Genomic DNA, 17402 nt, shown 5'->3' on the forward strand with positions numbered 1-17402 from the left:
ATAGGGGTGGGGGGTGGGCAAGGAACTACAGAATGGCAATAGAAGCACCATTGGAGAGACTTCCTTGGCTGAGAATGGTGGGTGGAGGTGGAGGGAAGTGGGTGGAGTCACATGAAGATAAGTGGCACGTGTCAGTGGACAGAAGTGGATGGAATCAGTGCAAGTGGGTGGAGTCACATGCGTTGGTAGAGTTACTTTTAGGGTAGTAAACAAAGGGGCTTGAGGATTATCCTAGCGCCTTGCTGCTTAAGATAGTGGGTCACTTACTGAAATATAGTAGACTGGGGACATGTTTGGGGCTGGATCTCTTTCTTACTGTGCTAAAATACAGCCTAAACAAATCAGTCCACTTCATTTGTAAGTTTTAGCCAAACTCTGGGGACTCCAACCTAGTGAAGGTGGTGTGTAGAGTGGTTAAATGTAGTCTCTGGAGTGAGAGTGCCTGGGATCATATCTCAAGGGCTTTCTGGCTATGTGGTCCTGACTGGTTGCTTAACCTCTCTTTGCCTCAGATCTCTCATCTGTAAAATGGGGATAATGAAAGTAATGTGAGAATTACATGACTGTGTGGCATGTTGTAAACACTCATTAAATGTTTCAGTTATGGCTTTGCTTGCAACCCTGAATTCCAGGTCAAACAGCTTTTCTAAGGCAGCACCAACCACAAAAAAGAGGTAATGCAAAGAACAGGGCCAAAGACTTTCAGGAGTTTTTAATTATCCAGCCTCCACCCACTGCAATGATATATCATTTTTTTTAGAGCAGATCCACTTAGAAAATGATGCCAGGACCTGGAAAATGGCTCTTAGCTTTGGAGAAGCTACAGTTCTTCCTTCACTTGTGGTTTCTTCTCTTCTTTTGGAGGTCCCTTTGGCTTAGCCACTTTCTCCTCCTCCTCCTTGGCTGGTTCCTTTTGCCCAGCTGGCTCTTCCAGCTTTGTCACATTCTGTATCCCAGGCAACTTCTGGTCACGTAACTCTTTCTTGATAATAGGTACTTCCTTTTCCTCAGCTAATGCCTCCTCTTCTGTCACTTTACTTTGCTCAGTAGACAACAGCTATTCAAGAAAAGAAGGGAGGGAAGAAGTAGGATAAAGAAATAAAGAGGCAAGACATATGTGGTAATTGTGATTATAATTACCAAGTCTTCTTTTTCTGGAAATGCCCAGAGAGAGGCACTTGGAGCATCCTCATAGATGCCAGAGCCCAACTGTGGTTTTGCCCCTCTGGAAAGAAAGCCCTTGTGGAACCTCCTTCCTCCACTCTAAGGCCACACGTGTGGCTGCCCCAGCTCTAACTCCAGGGCTGGGCATGTGACCCAGGCCTATCATGAATCCCTATCCAGGACATTTCCTAGGACTACTAAGAAGTAGGTGCCTGCTTGCTTTTTTTTTTTTTAATTTTTTTTAATGTTTATTTATTTTTGAGAGAAAGAGACAGAGCATGAGTGGGAGAGGGGCAGAGAGAGATACAGAACTGGAAGCAGGCTCCAGGCTCTGAGCTTTCAGCACAGGGCCCGACACGGGGCTTGAACTCACGAGCAGTGAGATGATGACCTGAGCTGAAGTCAAGTGCTTAACCGACTGAGCTACCCAGGCACCCCTTTTCTTTCTTTTTTTTAAAAAAATTTTTAATGATTACTTATTTTTGATTGATGGAGAGAGAGAGAGAGAGAGAGAGAGAGAGAGAGAGAGAACAAGAACAAGTGGGCAAGGGGCAGAGAGAGACTGAGACCCAGAATCCAAAGCAGGCTCCAGGCTCTGAGCTGTCAGCACAAAGCCTGATGTGGGGCTTGAACTCACAAACCATGAGATCATGACCTGAACCGAAGTCGGATGCTCAACCAAATGAGCCACCCAGGCACCCCTAGGCACTTGCTTTTTAAGCTGGGAAGATATTAGTTTAGAGCTGTGGGGAAATCTTTGACCCTCCATGGGGAAGTGACTGCTTGGGAATAAGGCCAACAAAGGTAAAACAGAGATGGGGAGACAGAAAATGAGTCTGAGCTTCTGAATCTACCTGATGTCCTAGCAGTTATATGGATTAAGTTCCCATTGTTGCCTAAACGAAAGAATCGTGTTTCTGATATTTGCAAACGAAAGGGTCCTAACTAATAGAGATGGCACCTTCCTGCAGATGGCCTCACTGAGGCAGGAACAGGATTCAGAGAGAATGGGGATTGTCATCTCATCCATTAGGAAAATAATGCCAGAGAGCTGGATCCTGTCAAGACATCTGGTTACTGACTCAGGAACAGAGGCCAGGGAAGCAGCCTTAGGAGGCCTCAGAGCCTTTGTCTTTCCCTTCATTTCTAAAGTCTGCCATTTCTACTTCCTTGTAATAAGTGCCCTTGAAATAAAGTCATCCAAAATGGGTAGTTGTTCACCGAGTCGTCAATGATCTCCAGAGTACAAGATTATGGGACTCTTGGCACACCCTCTCCTAGTCCTTTGAGTTCTTGGTGTTCTATGTGAGACAGAATAATCCAGGTACTGCTGTTTCACCTTACCCCATCCTCATCCTCAATCCTGGTCTTGATTTGAGTTTCCAGGAAGTCAGAAAAGCCCTTCAGGGTATGTTCTCCCTTATACAATACAGCCTAGGAAGAAAATGGAACAAGGTCAAGACAATATCCTCTTCTTGCAAAATATTCAGGGATTGCTATGTAAGATAAGTCCAGGGTCAAATTCCTAACAACCTGAGTATAGGGAGTAGGTTCTTTAACCTCTCTGAGCCTCCATTACTATGGCTCTAACATAAGAATAATAAAAACTCTTCCACCATAGGGCTATAATGTAGTGCTTCAGAGCACAGACCTCGGAGCATACTGTCAAGGTTCAAACCCTGTTTAATCTCTCTATGACTCAGTTTTTCTATCTGTAATGTGAAGATAACAATAGTACCTACCACATATGTTGTTATAAGAATTTCTATATGAATTACTATATGAAAAGCACTTAAAACAGTACCTGACTCTTAGTGAGTACTACATATAGTTGACATTATCATAACAAGAAGAATAAGAATAGTTCTTATTTTACAAAGCATCTGATCCATGATCATTGCTCAGTCAACACTAGTTCCCTTTCTTTTTTAGTCTTTAAGAAGATTATGAAGCTGTTTACTGCCCACTGGTTGTCTAAACTCCCTTTCATATAACTAAAGACTTAAGATAGCTCCACCCTCTCAACTCAGCCTCATTTTGTACCACTCCTCCACATGCATCTTCTGTACCAGAAGGATGGCATCTCCTTCAGAGTGCTATGGCCACCCTTCTGCCCACATCCTCATGCATATTATACTTCCTACGTGTAGTTCACATCCCTCTTCTAATCTGATTTAAATACTCAGCATTCTTCAAAATCTCATGTCTCCATGAAATATCTGCCTTCCAGAATCTGTCCCCTTCAATTCCAATTGCATGTAGAGGTGGGCCTACATCATGACTTCTCTCCCACACTCAGTCATACTCTTCTTGGGAGCAGGAATCTTGGCTTGCTTTGTTTTGATGGACACCCTTCTCCAGGTGCCAAAGCAGAGCAGCATGGAGAGTATGTTCCATGACATTGATGATGCTTGCTGATTATAATACTGAAGCGTAAAAGACATTAACTGCTTTTCTATCATGTGATTTTCCTTCTTCTCATAGCACCCCACCCTCAATATTCACGTGGAAATTCCCCCCACCTTATTCCATATAGTCTGGGTAGAGTTCAGTCCCAGTACCAGAGGAAACTGGGCCTGACTAATCAAGACACTCATATCAGCCTGACTACACTGACTGGGTAAGGGAAGAGCAGCTAACCCAAGCTGGACCCAATTACAGCAAGTCTTGGGACTTGTGGGGAAGCTAATGGAAAACACTCTTCAACCTGAACATGAGAGGATAATAGGGGCTTGAGCTGAGGATGAAGCTGTTTGGGTAGAAGGCAGAGCTGGAGATAGGGAGAAACTGGTTCTCTGATAATGACATAATGGCATTTCCAGGTATGTGGTTCCCAAGTGCTCCTCACTTGTTGAGAGTCGGTGGGGAAAAGCCTGAAGAAGGGGTACCGGTCCAAGTACATCAGCTGAATGTCATTTGCCGTAATGTCAATCTTGGCAATGGTGACTGTTGAGTGGTTTTGATACTTTCTGCCCAACTCCTGCAACACTGGGAAGAGTTCCTTACACTTTTCTGACCAGGGTGCATCTGAAAGAGAAGGGCCATTGCTCAAGTTCACACTAATAAAACTGAAAGTCAATACTACCCCCATAAACACCATCACCATATTTTACTAATGGTTCTGTTGCTTTGCAGATTTCACTCTTTCTTTTAACACTGTATTACATTATTTTACATTTCAATCACAGCACCTGATCATTATTAAATAAATTAGAAAAAAACTGATATAGTCCCCTTCCACCCAGACACTAACACTTTAAGCATGCTGGGACATTTTCTTCTATTCTTTGTTTCTCCTTTGACATAGCTTTCCACTCCAGTTGAAGAGAAAAAAAAAATAAGAAAAATATTTATGCCAGATGATTCCTCATGTTCTACCAGAAATCATGTGTGTGTGTGTGTGTGTGTGTGAATATGAGAGAGAGAGAGAGAGTGAGAGCACAAGAGTTTTCCAACAGAAGTTAAGCTCACAGTCCAAGGTCACCCAGGTAATTAAGCAGAAAGTGGGATTTGAAGTCAGGCTTCTTTGACTTGTGACTATTATAGTACACTGCCTTTTAGTCCCGTGGTAGAGAATGTACCTGAGAGGTTGAACAGGAAGTTGTAACAAGTACAATGACCCCTGGAAAGGGGACTTCCTTAGGGACAGTTCCTTTAAGCTTTGAGTCTGGCCCAGGCACCTAGCCCTCTGGAGAGAATCATGGACCAGCTCCAGCATGGAAAGAAACTGAACCTTCCCTGCTCTTTGTGGTCGCATTAAAGTTTCTGGCTCTGTGGGAGGGGTGGCTTTCAGGGCCCTGACACTCTACATTTGGATGACCATCCCTCCATTTACAAACCAAGTGCCTCCATGACCATCTGCTCTCCCTGCAGCTCCCCTGGAGCCCAATGGGCCCTGGGTTGGAACAGGGGGGGGCATAATGGTCACAGTCCCAGGGGGCCAATCTGAGAGGCCTGCTTCCAAGAAAATGAGGCTGCTCTTGCCTTTTACCAGAGCCATATGAGCATTCTCATAACTCCAGTGTCAGGTAAGTATAGAAAAGCCGCCCACCCTCTCACGTAAAGGGAACAGATCATGGTTATTCAACCACACAGACCTTAAACACCTCACCCTGTGGATGAGAGTCCATTTCAGTGAGATTTTTAAAGGTCTGCACATTGCATTCCAGCCCTCAGGAAGTAATGGCACCAGAGCTTGATTTGAATTTTTTGCCTTGCAATGAATTTACTGTGTGACCTGGGGTAAGGTAATTAATCTTCCTGAGACTAAGTTCCCTGATCTGTATCATGGAGAAATCCACTGGACCTTCCTAAGAGGCTTGTTTTGAGGAGGAAAAAAGAGCAGGTGTGTGAACAGCCAACTCATGTCGGGCTCATTGTAAGTTCTCAGTAAATAGTAAATAAGAGAGATGTCTGAAATAACTTCATTATCACCCTTCTCTGTATCTCAGAGTAGGAGTGAAGTCCCCAGTTTGGACTCTCACATGCAAATCAGAAAGAGTAGAGAAAGGGCAATAGTCCTTAGGCAAGCACTGGAAATAATTACAACAACAATAATAGCAGCGATAATAGCTGTTATTTATCAAGTGCTTGCAATATGCCACACACTGCTAAGCTCTCTTCCTACAGGATTTGAGTCTCCAGTTTGGCCACACCAACTCAGGTAGGTTAAATACAGGCCATTTGATAAGTTACTTAAAGTCAGAACTGCTCTTCTGTACAGCAGTTAACCAGCCAAGGCACTGAGGTCAGGCTGCCTAGGCTCCAATCCCTATTCTCAGTACTTAGTCACTGCCTGACTTTGGAAAAGTTTCTTCACCCACCTGAGACTCTGTTTAGTCATATGCAAAGTGAGAGCAATAGTAGTAGCTACTTTCAAAAGTGTGTCGTGAGGATTAAATGAGATAAAGTATAGAATGGCTCAGCAGAAGGCCTGGTATACCATAGCATTGAATCAGTGTTATCCATTAGCATTATTATTGTTGTAAAAGCCATAGGCCTGAATTATATGGACAGTATTCCACATGTTCCAAGAATTAGATTTTCAGGAAGAGTTGCACTGTGGGTGATAGCATCTTAATCCAGACTCTTTGGATGTTAGAAAACCATCCTTCACATAGTGTTTTGCTAGATTTTTGAGTTTTGGGGGCCCAAGAATTCAGGAGCAACTCTTGAAAAGTAATGTCTGGGCCACTGCTTTCTATGGCCTCTGCAGAGATACTTACAGAACATCACAAATACATCCCTTTCCTTGTCAAAGACCACCACATTGAAGTTCTTCCCAACGAGTTGCTTAACTGGCCTCTGGTCCCAATATTTTGGAATCTCTTCACTGGATTGATGTTTCTAGGAAGCAAATTTGAGAGATCTGACAGTCGCCAGAAAGGGGTTGGCAGTTGGGGCTCCCTGCCCCAATGGGAAACAATGGGAAGTTTTCTCTTGTTCTTAACAAGAGCCTTGGGAAAGAGTTTGAAATGCTCATGTTCAGCCTGGATTGTTCAGGGCCAGTTGAGATCAGAGGGCTAAGGAAGAGGTAGGGCTTCAAGCTGAAATGAATTCTAGCCTTCCAAATATGTAATTTGTGAGGTTCTCAGATGAGAGTTGGGTTCATGTCTTTAATATCTTAACTAGTTTGTCCTGACCTCCCCCCTAAAGTTTATCTGTTCCCAATTACTTCCTGAATCAAAACCAAGATTATTTACATGACCTGTTAAACCTTTATCACCCTTTGGCTCCCATTAGCCTCACCAAGCTCATTACCATTCTTTCTTTGCTTTCTTCAACCATACTGGTCTTCTGTTTAACCAAAGGGCTAGCTAGCTTTCTTCTACCTCAGGCCTTTGTTGTTGCCATTCCTGTGTCTGGAGGGCCTTCCCCACTCCCCATTCTTGCTCTTCTTTCTTTATCCAGTTAACTCAGATTTACCCTTCAGAATGATCTCTAGGGAGGGCTTCCCTCACTCTCCCCAAACTAGGTCAGATCCTGCTACCATAAGTTTTCATAACATTTGATATTTTTCCTTGTATCACTTATTCAAGTTTATCATTTATATCTTATTTTTCTCATTATTTTCTTTTCTGGTTATTTGATTCATGTGTCTCTACTACACTAGACAGAATGTCACAAGGTATTTTTCTGTCTTCATCACTGAGTATGCACAGCCTGATACATCATAGGACCTCAGTAAATATTCTGTGAGAGAATGCACGAAAGAATGAACCTAGCTCTGCTTCTTTTTGAAGGAAGTGGTATAAATCTCACAACATGTATTTTTCTCTACAACCATTGCTTCCTGCAGTTTCTTGAATCCACACCCTTCTCTCCATCTGCACTGCTGCTCCCCAACCAAGGTAGCCTTCATCTCTCACCTAGATCACTGCAATAGCCCCACAGAGTTCTTTCTGCATCTCCTAATCTTCTTCACACTTTTATTCTACCAGTGGGGTTTTATTTTCACCATGCAAATTTTCCTTTCTATTGCTCTCAGGACACCAAGTCCTTAATATGCATAGCTGTCTGGCCTTTACCCAGTTTGCCAGCTCCTACAATACTTCCCTCATCCCGACCCCAGCCTCTGGAAGGGACTTGAAGATTCTTTCTGAGGAAGCATAAAGAGGGTGGGGGCTGGACATGGGAGGTGGGAAATGGTGAAAAAGATGGAAATTAGAAATGGGCCAGACCAGGCATGTGACATCTCATACTTCATGTGAAGCATGCTCATCTCTATTGCAAGAGTTTGGTGGATGTATTGGCCCTTGACAAGGAGACAGACACCTCCTGAGGTTCAACTGGAGGGAAGAGAGAGAGAATGGGTAGTGCTGCAGGTAGGTTTGTAGATATGTTGACAGAAAATGAGGGGCCCTTGTCTTAATGATACATGGTCTCGTGCTCAGCTGAAACTGGAAGAAGGAAGGGGATATGAGGACAAAGAGACTCAGAGATGAAGAGAATGAACACACTAAGAGAAATTTCTATAGATATGTCAAGACATTTCAAAGAGCCCATGGGAGGTTTGTGATTCAGTGAAACCAGCCTGCCTCAGGGTGGTGTTCTTTTTCTCTAGCATTGGCCTGGAAGCAGTAGGGACATGAAGTGGGTTCAACCAGGGTTGTGATTTTGCCTTGTAAATTCTACAGGGTATAAAGAAGTTGAAGATAGATAAAGAAATAAAGGGATAAAGGAATTAAGGGAATCATCACCAGAGCGATGAACTATGGAATCCAAGTTCATGAAGGCAGTAGAGAGATTGTGACATGGGATCAGGAGACTGGAAGCCATGAGAAGGGTAAGGATTTACAACAGTATGGATACTAGAAAAAGGAACTAAAGGGATGGGAAGCTTGAAATCAGGTTTTCAGAGGGGCTGCCATCTCTAAAGTGTGGCCACAAGAGCAGGTGGCTGGAATGGCAAACAGTAATTAGAGAAGAGAGAGACCAGGGTTTTGCATACTGACATTTCTGGAGGTGATGGCAGAGAAGGGATGGAAAGCAAGTCTGCAATGAGCTTAAGTCCTCAGAGAGTGAAAGGGACATGATCAGAGGACAGCAATGGAAGGTAGGAGCAGGTGATCTAAAAGTCCAAATGCATGGGGTCTGGCATTTTGAAGGTAGGAGGAAATGTCATGGAGGACACCAGCCTCACTACTTGGCCTGTGATGATGATGTGCATAGGAGAAAAAAAAAACAGCTTTCACTTGAGAAGGAGTGTCTGTGTGGGAATGGACAGAAGGTAATGGGAACCCTCAGAGGGAAAGGGACCAAATATTCTGGTTTGCCTGGAAAGTTCCAATTTATTCTGTTTCAGAATATTTTAAAGATTGCATGCCCCCAACCCCCATTATTCTCAAAAGTGTTTCCATTTGGTAAATAAAAAATATGGTCACCTAATGCAGCAGGGTGGCCGAAGGACTTCACAAGTGCTACATAAACAGCAGGAGATGTTGTGTTATGTATGATCCTTCTGCACCTTCTCCTTCCTTTTATAGCAAAACAGGCTCATTTCTAACCTCCCAGACAAGAGGTCCCTAAAACCTTTAGGGCTAAATCCTGATGGCTTAATACATCCCCACCCCCCTCTCCCCCAAAATCCATCTATCCTTAAATCTTTCACAGGAGAGTCCAAAAGGAGGAAAAGTGTCTCCTTTCATAGGATGTTGGCCCTGGGAACTCCTGCATTTCAGTTGAGAGTATCTGCAAAGGAAATGCCTTTCAGAATAAAGAATTAATGGTGGAATCATAGTGTCAGGACAAGTCAAAAGTTGAAAAGATTGGAGGTGGAGAGATAAGGGTATTTCCCCATTTTGAACCATGAGATTGACCTTTATTCTGCCTCCCTGTTCAGATGACCAAAGCCAGCAAAATTATGAAATTTTGAGGTTCAGGGTAAAGTTTGTCCAACAACAAACTTACCTTGGCACTTCTATTCAGAAAGCTGCGGCCAAATTTCTTGAGATTTTCGTAGGTTATCTCCTCAGAAGGCATTTTGTACCTCGCATCAGAGCTTAAGTTTAGGATTTGGACACATGGGATATTAACCTCTGTAATCCTGAAGTATTTGAATATATGTCCATTTCTGGGTTCATCTGCATCCACAATGATGAAAAGGATCTGCCAAATCAAATAAAACCTGTGTCCCTCTAGGATTGGAGGCCATGAGAAGGTTAAAGATTAAAACTGGCTAAGGAATCCCTTACTGAGGGAAAGAAACTCCAGAAGCCATGGGAGATCACTAACGGAATGCAAATAGCAGGGTCTATGGAGTGCCTCTGAAAGATAGAACAGGGCCCCTTTCCATCAGGCAGGGCAGCCCTGTGCCCCAGGGCACAGGCCGATGTTGTCCGTCTGCCTGGTTTCACCATCCTTGTGCAGGGTACCATCCACACAACCACAGGAAGTCAGGAGGTCCTGGACTTTCATCCAGGTCCTTGGGCAAAACCATAACTGACCCTCTCTGTGCTTCTATTTCCTTCCTTGTCTGTAGAGATTATAAGAGTACCCACCTTATAGGGTTGTTGAGAGAATTAAACAGGACAATGGCTTAGTTCAATAACTGGGAGGTAGAAAATGCTCATATGTCAGCTTTTTTTGTTCTAAATTATTCTTCTGTCAAGGGAATTCATGACTTCATTTACTCATCATTGAACAAATATTAGTGGAGTGCCTACTAGGCATTTTGCTACCTACTGGGGACATAAGATCTGCCCTCATGGAGTTTATGTTCTAGTGGAAAAAACAGACAACAAAGGAGTGAATAAATTAATAAATTCATATAGCAATGAGTGCCAATTAGACAGTAAAAAGGGCACTGTGATAGAGCATGACCATATAGGTGAAGTCAGGTCAGAGCTCAGTGTTAGGTAGGAAGGTCAGGAGGAGTATCTGAGGAGGTGACATCTTAGCAGGGACATGGGTGATGAGTTAACAAGTCAGGACAACACTGAACCAGGCAGTGGAAATTGTTAATGCAAAAGCCTGGGGTCAGGGAACATAAAGTGTTCTTGAATAGAAAGGAAAGGCCGGTGTGGCTTCAGCATCATGAAGGACAGAGTCACGGGGGACAAGGTTAGAGACATGTCAGAGATGAGATCAGAGCTCTAATAACGAGGTTGAGTTTTAGCTGAATAAGATAGAGGGCCACTGAAGAATAATAAGCCAGAGAGTGCTACAATAATTTGTGAAAAATTACTCTTGTTGCAGAGAAGCAGTAAGATTGGAAATAGGGAGGCCACTTAGAGGCCACAGCAAACACTGATACCCTCAGGTCATTCATCTATCAAAATATTAAGGGCCCTGTTATGTGCCTGACATTCTTCCGGGTGCTGGGGAGACTGTGAAAACAGAGCAACGTATTAGAACCATCCTTGTATACTTTCAACAAATATTGGCTAGATGTGAACAGGATAAGATATGGGGGTATGACCTGTCTGAATAGTATTCATCCATTGTCTTTGGCTCTAAAATGGATCACAATCAATAAATGGCATTCAGGAACCTAGATAGTTGGGGTAAAGGGCATTTAGAACCTTATCTCAGGGGCACCTGGGTGACTCAGTCAACTGGTTAAGCGTCTAATTCTTGATTTCGGCTCAGGTTATGAACTCACAGTGAGATGGAACCCCAGGTGGGTCTCTGAGCTGACAGCATAGAGCCTGCTTGGGATTTTCTCTCTCCCTCTCTCTCTCTGCCCCTCCCCTGCTCATGCACTCTACCTGTCTGTCTTTCTCAAAAATAAATAAACATTAAAAAAGAAAAAAGAACCTTGTCTAACAATATATGCCAAAATAAACTCCACCCAGATTAAAGAGCTAAATTTAAAAAAAATAATCTGGAAGAAATATGGCTAAGTACTGACTATCATAACATAAGAGAAATAGAGGGAAGCAATCAGATTGTGATCAACTGAATTACATCAAAAATCTATATTTTAAAATTGAATAAACCAGGAAAAATATTAACCAGAGATATTTCTGTAATTGGAACAAACTTCCTGGAGAATATGGTGGGATGTAGCACAAACATTAAATATGTTCATGCCCTAGTGGCTTTACTTGTATTTATTTTGGGGTTTAAGCTTTTTAATTGTTTCACTTGAATTTTAGAGTAATTTTCTTGAAAAGGAAAAAAAGCCTGCCATTACCATACTTCTTATAAAAAAATAAAGAGAAAAAAAGAAACTAATTGCCTCCATAGTCCAGGTGGTGGTAACTACATAAATACAGGTATAGGTCTTAAGAAAAACAGATTTGTTTCTAATGATGATGATAGCAATGATGATAGCAGTGTTCACTGTACATTGCTCATTGCTCTACATATGATGCTTCTAATTCTTACACACAGTTCTCCATTTTACATGAGGTGATTGAAACTGAGAGGCTTAGAAACTCAGTGACAAAAATCCCTTGTAAGAGGAAGAAAAGTTGTGTAAAGTTTAAACCTTTCTGCTTCACACCTTCAGGCTGTTCCTATTCCCTGACCTCAGGCAGGGGTGGTCTCTCCTCCTCCTCACCTGCAGGCCAAAAACCACCCACAGTGCTACCACTCACCCTTGCTGGAGCATGGTCCATCAAAAAGCAGCCAAACCTCACATTCCCATGGTAGACTTCTCAAAAAGATGAGGGAAGAAGAAACATAGGTATAGCAAGAAAGGAAGAGACACTGGACAGGAAGAAGGGAGGAGGCTGGTTTAAAATTAAGTAGTAAATAATATGTAGTATCAATATGCAAATAAGGAAGCTGGTATGGAAATGAATATGCAAGTTCTCCCTGGCTTAATTTATAACCAGCCTGGCAGGCAAATAGCATTAGGGTCTACAGGTTCTGGATCCCCATTCAACAAGGGCAATACCACTTTCCACAAACCTTGTTTGTAAATTCCTTCGATGCCAACTTGTAATGCTGCATTATCATACCAAATGACTCGGATCTTTTAGAGGCGAAGAGCAGCATGTGATTCAGGATGTGCAATTCATAAATCAGATCCTTACTCTGAAATTACCAGGGAAATAGGTCATCCAGGCACAAGCTGCCCCAGCTGCCCTTCTCCCAGGGACCTTTTGGCTCACTGACCTCGGTGTTGTATTCAATAACAAAATCTGTAAGGTGCTGCTTTATGACTTGATTGAGGACCTGTTTGTTGGTACTGTCATTAATAAGCTCCTCACGGTTCACAATTTTTCCCTTGAACAAAAGGAGAAAAACATTAGAGGGCAGTAGCTTCCGTAATATAGACACTTAATAAATATAAATAGCAAAATTTTCCCCTTGGACAAAAGGAGAATACCATCATGACAAGTGTAATCCATAATCTTTACTTCATAAATAGGAATGGCCAGCCTGTGGGTGAAACATGGGTCTGTGGCAGCCATGAAAATCTCCAATCTACAAAGCAGGGGGTGCTTTGTAACCGATGCACTGTTTCAGGGATACTAAGGCAAGCTCATTTCTGGGAGATGCAGGACTTCTCTGGTAGGCAACTTTGGCCAACTTTCTTAGAACTGCAATCAAGGACCTTCTTTATTTCCAAAGGGTCAGACCTACATCCTGGCCTGATGAGTTCTCCCTGCCCCTCCCCCCACATCAGCTCCCTTTGTTCCCCTTCATAGGCATTTTCCCCAATCTTTTGCATATCTAATCCTGTTTGATGACTGCTTCTCAGAAGGACTGCAATTAACATAGAGAAGGAAATAATTCCCTGTAGCCCACGATCAAAGTCTGCAGGGGAAGGAGAACAAAGAGATGGCTCTCTTCATTGGTTTCTCTCTACTCCATCTCCTTCTCTTTGCGTCCACCAATCCTACACTCTAGTCCAAATCCCTTCCCTGGACTCCTGCAAAAGCCTTCTAATGGTCTTCCAATTTCTCCCCTTGTTTCCCTCCAACCCATTCCCTACCTTCAGCCAGAGTGATGCGGTTAAAAAGCACTTATGTCATTCTCTTGCTCAAATACTGCACAGCCCCTGTTGTCCTTTGGACAGAACCAAAACCCTTTTCTGGTCGTAGTAATAGTCTGATAATACTAATCAGACTTATCAAGAGATCATATTGTACCGGTCACACAGTTCTAAATATGCCATATTCAAGAACTGTTTCAATCCTCATAACATCTCACTGAGCTGTGAATCATTATTTCTTCCATTGTACAGTTGAGGAAATCAAGGTACAGAAAAATGAAGTGACTTGCCCAGGTTGCTAAGCTAGTGACAGGTAGAGCCAAGATTCCACCCCAGGCTGTCTGACTCTAGAACTCATGCTCTTAACCATAAAAATAGACCAACTTTGTCCTAACTGAATTTTTCAAATTTGCTCTTTGGCTTTTGATATTGTGATGAGGTTTGTTCTGTGGAACTGTCAATAATTTTTTTATGTGGTCCAAGTTTATCAGTATTTCTTTTCATAGATTTTGGGGTTTCTGTCAATGCTTCATAAAAGGGCTTTCCCACTACAAGTTTAGAAGCAAAATCCTCCATGACATCTTCTAGTGTTTCCATGGTTTCATCGTTATATTTTTAAATCAATAAGAAATCAATCTGGAATTTAATTTGGTGGAAGGAGAATATATAGATTTAGCTTTATTTTTTTTTTCTAAATGGCTACCCAATTCTCTCAACACTAATCATTGAATAACATATTTTCCCTACTGATCTAAAATATCACCTTTATTATATACTAGATTTCCATATGTATTTGGATCTATTTTTAGACTCTATGTTGTCCCATTCAGATACATAAATCAGGTTATTTTATTCTCTGACTGAACACTTTGTAATGACTTCCAAGAGCCCAAGTAAAAATGTAGTGGCTCACAGTCTTAAGCAGATCTGGGTATCACTTCACCCACCTCCTATGTGGCCTTGGGCAAGTAAACTAACCACTCTGAGCCTTATCTATAAATAACATGATTACTGTAAGGATTTGGCTTTGTGTGGGGAGGGAGTAAGGCATGTTTCAGGAACCAGACTACAGTGTTTAGAGTAACACTGTTCAATAGAACGTTCTGTGATGATGGAAATGCTCTGTATATCTATGCTGTCCAATACAGTAGCCACTATCCACATGTAGCTAGTTTGGGGAACTAGAATGTTAATTTAACTAATTTTAATGTAAACAGTCATATGTGACAAGTAGCTGCCATATTGGGCAGCTCAGATCTAGATCCTAGAGAGGAAGAAGGGGAAGATGTGTAATAGAGGCTAGGCTGTGAAAGGCCATGTAGGTCTTATTGGAGACTTGAGTCTTTATCCCAAGAATAATAGGAAGCCATTAAAAGGCTTTCCAGTGGGAAGGAGGCAGGTGGCCATCAGTGGGAGTTTTGGAAAGATTGTTCTTTACAGTACAAGAGAGATTGTGGTAGACCAGTTGGGTAGATGTTGTATTAGGGTATAGGAGATCATGGTCACTTGACTTAGGATAGTAGTAATATAGCTAAATAGATAGATTCAAGGGATATTTTAGACTTAAAATAAATAGGATTGGAGTGATGGACTGGTTGTGAAGGGTGGAGGAGAGGGAGGTTTTAGAATAATGCCTGGGTATTCTGACTTTGCTCATATGGGAGAAATGGTGACACCATTCATTGAGAGGGGAGAAAACACTGTAAGAGGATTTGGAGGGGAGACTGTGTTAGGCTTGGTCATATTGAGACAGTTGGTGATGGATATGAAAGTCCGGAGATAGAGAAGTCTGGGTGGAGATGGAGATTTGTAAGTCATGATTGTATGAACAATATTTGCTGTTGGAGGGTGGGTGGGAGAGGATGGACCAGAAGAAAACACAAGGTAGAGGACTGAGCCTTAATGAATGGCATTTACTGATCAAGAAGAGGAGGAGGAGCTTAAAATAGAAAATGTCTAGGGGCGCCTGGGTGGCTCAGTCGGTTAGGCGGCCGACTTCGGCTCAGGTCATGATCTTGCGGTCCGTGAGTTCTAGCCCTGCGACGGGCTCTGTGCTGACAGCTCAGAGCCTGGAGCCTGCTTCATATTCTGTGTCTCCCTCTTTCTGACCCTCCCCTGTTCATGCTGTGTCTCTTCCTGTCTCAAAAATAAATAAACGTTAAAAAAAAATTAAAATAAATAAATAAATAAAATGTCTAGAAAGGCCAGAGAAACTCCAGGAGACTATGTGATCTCACAGCAGCTGCCTAGTCCAATGCCACTTAGTTCACAAGTGGCAGAACTAGAATTTGTGCCCAAAGCCTATAGATACATGGATTGTACACTATTTTGAACTGGAGACACTTCACTAGCAATAGAATCAAAATCTTACCTTTTTGAACACCAGAAGACTGTCAAGGGTGACGTGGAAACGCCCAATGGCATTGCTAATTGATATCACTCCAAACGTTAGCTCTGGGAAGTCTTTGATCACATCATAGAACAACTCTGCTACTTCTTCCTCTAAATCCTGTTTGGGGAAGGATGTTGGGTAAGGCTTTGGTAGAAAGCAAAATACCTGGCTTATTTAAGGTCAAGGTGGAAATGGTGACCAATTTGTCTCCTCACCTTTCCAAGTTCTGGGGTTTTCCTGGGTCCCCTAAATCCCTTTTCATGGATGTTTCATACTCAGAATACTTATATGGCTATGACTAAGCCCAAAATAGACAACTCCACAGAGATTAATGAAGAGAATTGATAAACTTGATTTTTTCCAATTATTTATAATAAGGTTGTTCTAAACACACAGGTTTACACTTAAACATTTATTCCTTAATCGCTTTCAGAAGAGGCGACTGATCTGGCCACATGGATCACCAAATATGAGAAACTTGGGGCTGAAAAGTGAAATGAGACAGAAAGAGGCACATACTCTTCCTATGTAAAAATATAATGCCAAAGTTCTGACTTCTACTGGGGGAAGGAAAGAATCATCAGAGTTACAGGACATGAGTAGAGACATATAAGAAACTCATTCTGCACAAGGAAAAACAGTTTGCAAATTATTTATTATTCAGTGATGTTCTAAATGGGCCTCCAAAAGATCAGTTATACTATCAAAACCAATTTAATAAATGTCAGTCTCCTCTCCTCTCTCTGCATTCCTGTCCACCTTTCTGGTTAGCATCTCCTACCACTTCACCTTCCATTCTTTCCTTCTTCATTTTAACCCTGGAAAAACAGCTTGTTGGAAAAGGAAGAATGGGCATAGGATTAACCCAAGTGGAAGACCTCTCCTCACCCCCCCTTCCCAGACACAGGATCCTTACCAGTTGAAAAGTCACCTCCCACCTCTTGACCCCAGTACCTGGAAGAAGCCAATGATGACCAAGGGCCTGGATTTCACAAAATCTAACACCTGCTGGGTGTTATTGAACAAAGATGCTTTTTGGCTAATTTGTCTTCTCAACCAAACGACCAAGGCAGTAGATTCAACCACTCCTGGAAACAGAGACAGTTAAGTGGATCTCATAGCAGTTTCCTCTTAAACTGGAGCAAGACTTGTTTTTTCCAAGTTTAATGAGCAGAAGCATCTCAGTCTTGGACTCCCACACATTAAAGGCCAAGGTCAGTCCTTCTACTCCTTCCCACCCCAGTACCAAGGCATGAACATTAACAGTAGCAGCTAAACTTCATTGAGCACTTACCAAGGACAAGGCACTCTGCTGAGCAATTTGCATATATTATATCCCCAAAACAACACTACCATATGGGATAGATACTCTTACCCTCCCCATTTTGCAGAAGAGAAAACTGAGGTTTGACTTTCCAATGGCCATTCTACTAGTGCACCTGGGAATCAAACCCAAGA

The 17402-nt window shown here is 42.4% G+C and overlaps 1 protein-coding gene across 1 annotated transcript in view; it reads right to left on the bottom strand.

Moving 5' to 3' along the window:
- Positions 1-697: 697 nt before the first annotated feature.
- PDILT (protein disulfide isomerase like, testis expressed) overlaps positions 698-17402 on the bottom strand; it is a 42798-nt gene continuing 26093 nt past the window's right edge. The window contains exons 4-12 of the mRNA XM_049638374.1: positions 16899-17032; positions 15924-16061; positions 12730-12840; positions 12523-12648; positions 9574-9771; positions 6390-6510; positions 4013-4191; positions 2509-2598; positions 698-1057 (exon numbers count right to left, since the gene is read on the bottom strand). Coding sequence (XP_049494331.1) covers positions 821-1057; positions 2509-2598; positions 4013-4191; positions 6390-6510; positions 9574-9771; positions 12523-12648; positions 12730-12840; positions 15924-16061; positions 16899-17032 — 1334 coding nt within the window. The 3' untranslated portion in view covers positions 698-820. The remainder of the gene's footprint in view (positions 1058-2508; positions 2599-4012; positions 4192-6389; positions 6511-9573; positions 9772-12522; positions 12649-12729; positions 12841-15923; positions 16062-16898; positions 17033-17402) is intronic.

Source organism: Panthera uncia, chromosome E3 (genome assembly GCF_023721935.1).
Source record: "Panthera uncia isolate 11264 chromosome E3, Puncia_PCG_1.0, whole genome shotgun sequence".
Taxonomy (NCBI): domain Eukaryota; kingdom Metazoa; phylum Chordata; class Mammalia; order Carnivora; family Felidae; genus Panthera; species Panthera uncia.